Source organism: Sycon ciliatum, chromosome 10 (genome assembly GCF_964019385.1).
Source record: "Sycon ciliatum chromosome 10, ocSycCili1.1, whole genome shotgun sequence".
Classification (NCBI taxonomy): Eukaryota; Metazoa; Porifera; class Calcarea; order Leucosolenida; family Sycettidae; genus Sycon; species Sycon ciliatum.
In genome coordinates this window covers 26,406,495-26,416,494 of record NC_088652.1, presented here as the reverse complement: position 1 = coordinate 26,416,494, position 10,000 = coordinate 26,406,495, and the positions used below count along the sequence as shown (strand labels likewise).

The following is a 10,000-nucleotide window of genomic DNA, read 5'->3' as shown; positions in this document are numbered from 1 at the left end:
ATTAACTCATATGGCTCTAAATTCCAAAAATATTCCAGAGGAGCCTACCCAACCCCACAATTTTAATTTGTAGTTCAGGTGGCTGACCGAACCACCATAGAATACCTTCCGACGCCCCTGGCCTGAGACAAGGTGAGATAAGGTTACACAGTGAAGCAGGGCAAGGGCAAGGCAAGACGGGCACTCCCAAGGCAAAGGCACTAGAGGCGTTCACTCTTTAACCTCGTTAGCGCGAGCGTCGTACTAGTACGACGCACATGAGTTGCATGCCCCACGACCGTCGTACTAGTACGACGCGCGCTGTACACTGTACAGTGAACCTGCATCTCATAGTCGTGGGGTCCGTGTTGAGTCCATAGTGACTTGTTCAAACTATCGTAACTCACTCAATACTTTCTCTTGGTCGATTCTCACAATCGAAACGTGTATCTGCAAGAGAAAACTCTCAGCTCTCAATAGAAACAATCACGGAAGCAATCTGACTACCGGTTGCCGAGATACGCGACTCAGCACGGAAAATTTCAACTCGATTTTTTGCGCAGTCTGCAGGACGCGTATTTTCCATTTTGGATCATTTTGCGCTACCTGCTGCCATGGAAACAAGATTCAAATGATGGTAGTGGATCATTAGTACAAAGTGTGCTGCCTGTAGTAATAGCATGTGTCCAATTCCGTTCTGATCTGACTTTCGTTGCGTCGCAGTGCTGCAGATTCAACTGTTGTGATCATGTAACTCATGTTGCATAGCCACATGGTAAGCCTATGGGACTATGACCAGCCACATGCACAGAAGTACTGCGTTGCACGTCCGATGATCTTCCTGCCCCTGCGCACATGCATGTGATATGCCACACTTGATTTATCGTGTGTAAGAAATATCGGAAATAAGAATAGAAAGTCGTGTTTCAAACACCCACGCTATAACCGATACCTACTGTACAAACAAGTCGAGAACGTTCATGAGTGTGACAGTACAAAGTTCATTGACCATTTTTGCAGAGTGAGTTGGCATCACAGTGCGTGCAGTTGTAGTCCGACTCGTCCCGCAAAACCTAACGGCGGGAAATGGATGCATACGTTCCATTTCGTTAGCACAGATGGTGCCGCACTATACAGGCACCACTGTATCATACATACACATATTATTATTACCCATAGCTCAGTGGTTAGAGCATCGCTGGCTACAAGCGAGGGTCCCTGGTTCGAGTCCTGGTGGTGACAGTCAATTTGTTCTTCAGACTTTTCCCGTTTGTCTCTTTCCCTCAAAAGCAGTTAATATTATTATTATTATTATTATTATTATTATATTATTATTAATATTTAAAAGTAGAAAGGAAAAGGACATATGGAAGCGAGTTAAGAGTAACTCTCCACCACCGTAACTAGATACTATATACAGTCAGAAAGTGCAACAACTAGGCACAAAACTGACAGAGTACTGAGACATTCGACGTCCTGACACCTAGCTTCAACACATCTCCGTAGCGCTAACCGACAGCCTTCCAACTTGGAAGGTTCAAGGTTATGGAAAGACCAAAGAGGGGAAGGCAAGCGCAACGAAAACGAGCACAAGCTACAGTCCCAACGGAACAAAGAATGTCGATTGTTACTGGACGATGACGAGACCAGTAGGCGATTTGACAAAGCGGTCTAACTACAATTCGAAGCAGCAAAGCAGCACACCAGTTGGGTGGGTGGGTCTTAACTCGTTTCCATATGTCTTTTTCCTTTCTACTTTTATTATTGGCTCAATACCCGAGTTTCATAATATTATTTATTCTTCTTTTACTAGGGAATTCCCAACAGGCGTCAGCGCCTTTTTACAGGGAACCCTAGGTATGATTTGATGGATGAGCGAAATTCAGCTGGTGAACTAGACATGCGGCAAGCCGGTGGAAGTGTATTCCACCTGGCAGCGCCCAAATAAGAAATAAGGAATTGCCCACATACCTCGGTTATGACACTAGCGGTGTAGTAATAGACGGCGCCGTTGTCATAATTTCTCGGCAAGTCGTACCGATTGTAGTGCGGAGCTCCCACCACCACATCTCCGCCACTAAACGGTACAGAAATGCATATGGTTAATCGCAGGTATACGCATTTACACACGTACACACCCACGCACATTTACCACACAGACACGCGTATACACGAGTGAATGCCCATATCGCGCGCGCGCACGCACCCACACACACACACACACACACACACACACACACACACACACACACACACACACACACACACAGATATGAGTACGCAACAGAGAGAAAATCACCCTCTAGCCAGCAGAGAGGGCTGAACACAACGATACAGAGTTATACATACGTTCTCACACATAAGAGTTTTCCTCCTTCTCACACCCACACAGACACACACACACACACACACCCACACCCACACCCACACCCACACCCAAATATACACATGCACACATGTACGTACACAAGCACACACACACACACACACACACACACACACACACACACACACACACACACACACACACACACACACACACACACACCCATTTTTTGGGTCGGACTTGCGTCATTCCGTCGAAGCGGTCCACCACGTCCACACTTCCCTTACTCATGATGTCACACTATGACGTCCAATACGGAGTTTGCCGTCCCAGATCTGATCAGTGCCCGAGCGGCGCACTCTGGGAGATTATTAAGGACTCTTGGTAAAACCTGTAACTAAAGACCACCATGACTAGCGACCAGCCTGGTACTACAGACCACTTTGCCAGGCACGGACTGCCTCACATGCATATATTATTGTTGTGCGGTGCAAACTTCTAACTAAGGACCACCTGCCACTAAAGACCGCTTTCTCTGGCCCCAAGCGGTGGTCGTTAGTAACAGGTTTTAGTGTAATTTCGTTTTATTGCACATTGTCTCCACCGTTTTACATTGCTCTCTCCAACAGCTTTCCAGCAAGCCCAAGATCATCAAAGTCAGTGAAGTGCAACTGATGCTATGGTGTCATATCGAACAATTAAGAAGCACATGGGATACCGACTGTTCACCGAAACCCGATTCACAGAACGACAGTTCCTCGAATGACAATTCACCGAAAGACGATTCACAGAATGCTTGTCACACCGACAGACCAGTTCACAGAAAACCTTCCTCACCGAAAACACTTTCACAGAAGACCCTAACACCGAAAGACGGTTGACAGAATACTCCCTACACCGAACGAAACTAACACCGACATTGGCACTGTAGGCTCATTTGGACATCGAAACAAACAGCAATTTGTTCAGTTAGTCCGTGTGTATTTCACAGAATTTGGCACTGTCCTGTATTGGCAGTGTTTAAATTTGGCACTATATTCTACACATACATGTCTAGCAAAATGCTCACTTGTCACGCAGCATGGTGGCTATTGTAGGGTATAAACAGTGACTGGGTCCATGCAATAAGGCATTTTCCAGCGATCGTGGAGGACATTGATGATGGAAGTGACGAATTTCCTTGCCCACCGGACTATGTCACAACAACGAAGCGTGGCGGACTGAAATGGATTTACAAGGGACACGGATACGTCATCGAGAAGAGAGGACGAGAAGAAGTGATGTATTGGCGGTGTGAGCGAAAAGATGAACTGGGTTGCAAAGGACGGATCATTTCCCAAGATGACGACATACTAAAAGCTACAGGACATCACAGCCACACGCCCGAAGCAACGTTGCAAGAACAAGCAGAAGTACGGGATACCATCGACAACCGAAGCAGAACAAGCAGAAGTACGGGATACCATCGACAACCGAAGCAGAACAACACACGAATCGACACAGCAAATTGTACAGTTTGCGTCAGAGGGGGTTTCATTGCCTACTGTGGCACAGCTCCCCACCGAGAGAAGTCTTAGGCGAAGGGCACAGAGATCTCGTGTTGCAGCCCAAAACCCGCCCCCGAACCCGTCCACTCTGATGAACATTGTAGTTCCAGAAGATTTCGTCCAAACCGCTCACGGCGATCAATTTCTGCTTTTTGACAGCGGATCCGCGACAGGGAATGAGCGGATTCTAGTTTTCTCTGCCCCGGGGCACCTCGAAACTCTAGCATCTTCCACCCAGTGGTTTAGCGATGGCACGTTCAAAACCGTGCCTCATCTTTTCGCTCAACTCTACACAATCGGCACGTCTAAGAGTAATTATTTCCTGCCTCTCGTATTTGCCCTTCTGCCAAATAAACGACAGGACACGTATGAAAAGCTCCTGCAAGCTCTGATTGACGTGAACGCTGACCTAAATCCGGCAACAATCAGCACCGACTTTGAGCTCGCGGCAATCAAAGCGTACCGGCAAAAATTTCCCCAAGTGATCGTCCATGGATGCTACTTCCATTTATCTCAAAATATATTTAAACATATACAAGGCGCAGGTCTCGCAGTTCGCTATGGCCAAGACGCGGAGTTGGCACTGAAGCTAAAGTCGATCGCTGCTCTGGCATTCGCTCCCACACTAGACGTAGTAGAGTGCTTCGAGATATTGGAAGCCGACTTCCCTCCTGAAGCGGATGAAGTACTGACGTATTTCGAAACGTACTACATCGGAACATTAAGGGCCAATGGTGAACGCCGCACTCCCCGATTTCTGCATGAGTGGTGGAACGTGAGCGAACGCACAGCCGATGGAACACCCATGACTAACAATCTTCAAGAAGCCTGGCATCGTTGCTTCGCTGCGGTGGTGAACTGTCACCATCCTACAATCTGGACCTGCATCGAGAGTTTGGTTAAAGAGCAGCGAAGTACGGTGGAGAAACTCGAGCGAATAGTTGCTGGTGAAAACGGCCCTAAACGCAGACAGCGCTATGTCAAGCTTGACCAGCGGTTGCGCACGGTAGTTGAGTCGTTTCCAAATGTGCCGACAGCCGAGTTTCTGAGGGGCATCGCGCACAACTTGGCTTTCTTTTGAGTTCCTCTTTTGCGTTCCTCTTTTGCGTTCTTCTTTCCAGTTAGTTGATACAAGCAACGAGAGCGAAATGGCTGATACAAGACGACTTCTGTCGGAATATTGGCGTTGCAGCTAAGACGTTGGGCTGTAGCGCTGGCGTTTTGACCTTCGTGTTGACGAGTGTGGGCTCAATGTGTTCCTCTTGCGACAAGCTTTCCAGGAAGCCCAAGATTGAAAAATCGTCAAAAGGAGACTAAAGTTATGACCCGGAGAATTATGGAATTTGAGGTGAGCCGAGATCAAATTCAGTCTGTGTACATTTTTCAGTACATAAAGGGTTAATCTTATTTTTAATTTGATTCGCAGTGAAGAGGCCGTTTTTTGGAGTTGAGAAGTGAAGTTTGCTAAAAGGTCGCACACATTCGTGGCATATCGGATTGTGTCCTCATGTACATACTGGTGCATGTTCATGATTGTCCTTCCGTGTCCATGTACTGTCAAACCTGGGTTTAGCCACCTCTGGGTTTAGCGACCACCTGCTCTTAACGACCTCTGGGTTTAGCGACCACCTGCTCTTAACGACCGTCTTTCCATGCACCGACAGTTCTACACAGACACTGTGGGACCTGGTTCTAAAGACCACCTGGCTTTAACGACCGCTTTTGCTTGCACCGTGGGGCCAGGGTGTTACTCTACTCATATTGACAGGTGTGGAGCATAGAATGCTTTCGTGCAGGCAAAGCACACCTCACTCAAGCGCATCCTGCACTGTCACTTGTCACTTCTGTTGACTGCATGCACTTGCTTCAGAGCGCACCTCAACCCTGTTGCAGTCAGCCCTGCCAGCCAAGATGGCACTTTTGGTTAGTTTTGGTCGCTGTGTGCAGATCCAATATGGCACTTGGTACACTAAAAGTCGATCGCTGGTCACGCAAGGCAGGTGGTCACTGTATCCGGTGCAGTTTCTGTGTAGAACTGTCCGTGCCTGGAAAAAACGGTCGCTAAAACCAGAGGTCGCTCACACCAGGTTTTACTCAAGGCGACCGCTTGGATAGGGCGACCACCTGTCCCAGAAGACCACTGCAACAATAACCAAGGGATGCTATATCCAGTAAAACGACCCTGGATAAGGAGATCACCTGGTTACACAGAACATGTTTTGAAGATCCCTTGAGTGGTTGGTTTACACAGGTGTCCCTGCAGTGTTACCTAATGCCCAGAAAACTGAGGGTTGACTAGGAAGCTAACGCCGAGACCCCTGGTCGGTCGAGTTGCTCCCTGTACAACGGCACGTCGTCCCTACATCCCATATGTCTTGTTTTGGGTTTGTCTTCACATGTCTCTTGGTAGGGCTGTGTTCCCAATAAAATAAAAAATGAAGAAAAAAACATGCTCATAGTTCTTACGGATTCTCATCAAACTGACCCACGACAATCGACGTTCCGAAGGCACTCAGGGCCTGAAACATAAAACAAAGAATATGTGAAACACACGTGCACGTACAGACACGTGCGCACGCACGCACGCACACACACACACACACGCACGCACGCACGCACACACGCACGCACGCACACACAAGCACACACACACACACATATGCAGGCACACATACACACACTTAAGTAGTCATTAACAAAAACATCAACAACAGCAGCAGCAGCAGCAGCAGCAGCGGCAACAACAACAGGCCATCATGAAAATAAAAGATTTCAAACAACAACAACCGCAGCAGTAGCATCAACAACAATAATAGCACATTACATACACAAACACACACGCACGCACGCACGCACTCATCATACCTGTTCACCAAGCAGCATGATGTTGGCTTGTAACGTAGGCTGGAACGTGTTAAAGACGGCTAATTTAAGTCCCTTGGCCTGAATAAATCACAAACATAACGCCAATATACAAGCACATATGCACACATACCATGTACACACACACGCACACGCACGCGCACGCGCGCGCGCGCACACACACACACACACACACCATGTACACACACACACACACCATGTACTTGTACTTGTACTTGCTCACTGCCAAAACTGGTCACGTGGGTCTCCCCGGGAGAGGGGAGAGAGACCCAAAAGGAATCTTGGAAAGATGACTCAATTGGCCATTGAACCACCCAACGGCCGACACCCCCTGAAATCCCCAAACTAGGGTGGACTTGAAATGATCCCACTTATGGGCTCACCACACCTCAGTAAGTGGGTGAGGACAAGGTGCAGAAAAAGGATTGACGGCATCAGGGTATCCGTCCCGGGATCCAACTGCAGGTACCCCTGCCCCCAGTGAAGGTAATACTTGGTACTAGTGTGGGTGGCTAAATCAGAATGAATCTGATATAAGCTTCACACCATGTACACACACACACACACACACACACACACACACACACACACACACACACACACACACACACACACACACACACACACACACAGACGCACAGACGCACAGACACACACACACACACCATGTACACACGCACACACACACACGCACGCACGCACGCATGCACGCACGCACGCACACAAGCAGCTGGAACTGCAGTCACCACCGCAGCTGGAACTGCAGTCACCTCTCTATCATGCAGCATAGTACATGATTGTATTCTGTTCTCGAGGTTTGCAGTTTCCCCGTTTTTTTTAGGAGGGGGGGGGGGTGCAAAATTGGACATTACATTGCCGTTGTTGGCAGGAGAAGGTAAATCGTCAGCAGGTCGCGGCATGCGTCCAAAATCGGCAAGCTACCGACATGTCGGCAGTTGTTGGAATGCAGGGATTTGGTCGATTGCAAATAGCACCCCCCACCCTGTACTTGTCTTGCTTTGCCAGTAGTTCCAGCCTCAATAGACGATGAAAACCAAGCCTGATGAGACATTAGTGGTCGAAATAGCGCTGTGTGTGGAGGGAATTCTATCTGAAGTGGACTTATCCCCCGCTCCCCGCCACACAACAATTCTCTGACTCATTGGGTTTAGTTTCAATAATATCATACAGTTTCTTTACACTGAACGAAGTAATCCTGCTGGCGAGAGAACGGGGGAAAAAGACAATGAACTGATAAACAACTAACAGTTATAAACAGAAGAAAGGGCGAACAACTCGAAACGACCAATGAGCGACCAGTACGTACGACACACGTGACAAGAACCAAGACAACAACTCCGTGGACGAATCACACCACTCTCTCGCACCCGAACCTTACTCTCACAGCGCATGCTCCACATAGTCCACGCATGCTCCACATAGTCCACGCATGCTCCACATAGTCCACGCATGCACAACAGCTAGTCCACCAACACTCTCACACGGGCGGAAGCAGATTCCGCCACTCCACAACGCACACTCCTGTATGCACTACATATATTACGTACACCACACCCATATACTGCACACAACACACCACACCCGTATGTCGTCGGGGGGTCGGGGTTTTTATGGTTCGACGATAGCCCTTCCGATTACTCTCGATATCTCTTATATCACAAGTACGCCACCCTCAGAGAACAGATTATTGTTGTTGCTCCAAAGAGAGTCTCAAGAAGAAGGCCACAAACAACAAGAATGCGTACAATAATATGCAGGCATGCGCAACCTGCGCAGTCCGCACACCGACCACGCGTACCCAGCACACACGTGCCAACAGGGGCACATACCCTCCAAAAGGGCAGGGACAACACGTACACACAGACGACCATATTTGACACCGAACAGGACGAAACAACAGCGAGACCAGAGACAACAGCGGGTGAAAATAAGCGCATCGAATTTCGCAACATATCTGTCAGTGACTACAACTTGGAGTCATTTTGTTGCCGGTGTGATGAGGTCGGTCATAGAGCGCAGGTGCTGGAGGTGCAATTGCTTCATTGTACACAAAGCCGGTGCAAGAAAGCAACAAGCGGAGTTATCACGATGAATCTTAAGACTTACCCATCCGGTCGAGGGTTCCCCCGCAAACTGCGTTCCTTTCGGAGAGCCAACAAACGCCACTGAGGCAACAGCGAAGTCCACTGAGACAACAACGAAGCAAGAAGCAGAACGAACGCATGAGCTATATACTGCATAAATCCACAGCTCAGTGGCTAAAGGGGAAGTTAAGGCAAAAATTAAAATTTCACCAGTTGTAGTCTTCGGGGTGCTGAGTCGAATGGTCTTGGTCCAAGAAAGCTGAGACGCTCACTTCCTACTTGAATCCCAATCGAACTCGCGCACTTCCACCGAAACCGGGTGATTGCGCCCTACTAGATGGGGATTTGTATGCAAAATGTCACTAAAAGCGCAATTTCGTTCTTATAAAAGCACGGATGACCGCGATTGACCCATATGTTGTACTCTTTTGGACGCTGAGTCGAATGGTTTTGGTCCGAAAAGGCTGCGATGCAGCGTTCCTCCTTTATTCCCAATCGAACATGGTTGAACAAGCGGTCACGTGCTCCTGGGTGCCCAAATCACCTGGTCACCAAGCCAGCAGGCGACAACTATCACACCAAGGTTCAACTCGAGGTCAACTCGAGTGACAGGACTGCACCCAAAAAAGGTCAAACAGGCTAGTAAGTTGTACCCTGCAGGCACGGTGACCAGGTGACTGATGTACGCAGGAGCACGTGACCACTTGTTCAACCATGTTCGATTGGGAATAAAGGAGGAACGCTGCATCGCAGCCTTTTCGGACCAAAACCAATATCCGAGTGGTCGCCATGGTCGAGTGGTCGCCATGGTCGAGTGGTTGCCATATCCGAGTGGTTGCCATATCCGAGTGGTTGCCACATCCGAGTGGTTGCCATATCCGAGTAGTTGCCATATCAGAGTGGTCGCCATATCCGAGTGGTTGCCATATCCGAGTGGTCGCCATATCCGAGTTGTCGCCATATCCGAGTGGTCGCCATATCCGAGTGGTTGCCATATCCGAGTGGTCGCCATGGTCGAGTGGTTGCCATATCCGAGTGGTCGCCATGGTCGAGTGGTTGCCATATCCGAGTGGTTGCCATATCCGAGTGGTCGCCATATCCGAGTGGTTGCCATATCCGAGTGGTCGCCATGGTCGAGTGGTTGCCATATCCGAGTGGTT

At 48.7% G+C, this 10,000-nt stretch overlaps 1 protein-coding gene across 1 annotated transcript in view; it reads right to left on the bottom strand.

The window, feature by feature from the left end:
* Window positions 1–10,000, bottom strand: part of LOC135826443 (integrin alpha-8-like) — a 71,481-nt gene that overhangs the window by 27,923 nt on the left and 33,558 nt on the right. Inside the window, exons 10-13 of the mRNA XM_065339053.1 lie at window positions 8,863–8,942; window positions 6,718–6,795; window positions 6,319–6,371; window positions 1,951–2,056 (exon numbers count right to left, since the gene is read on the bottom strand). Coding sequence (XP_065195125.1) covers window positions 1,951–2,056; window positions 6,319–6,371; window positions 6,718–6,795; window positions 8,863–8,942 — 317 coding nt within the window. The remainder of the gene's footprint in view (window positions 1–1,950; window positions 2,057–6,318; window positions 6,372–6,717; window positions 6,796–8,862; window positions 8,943–10,000) is intronic.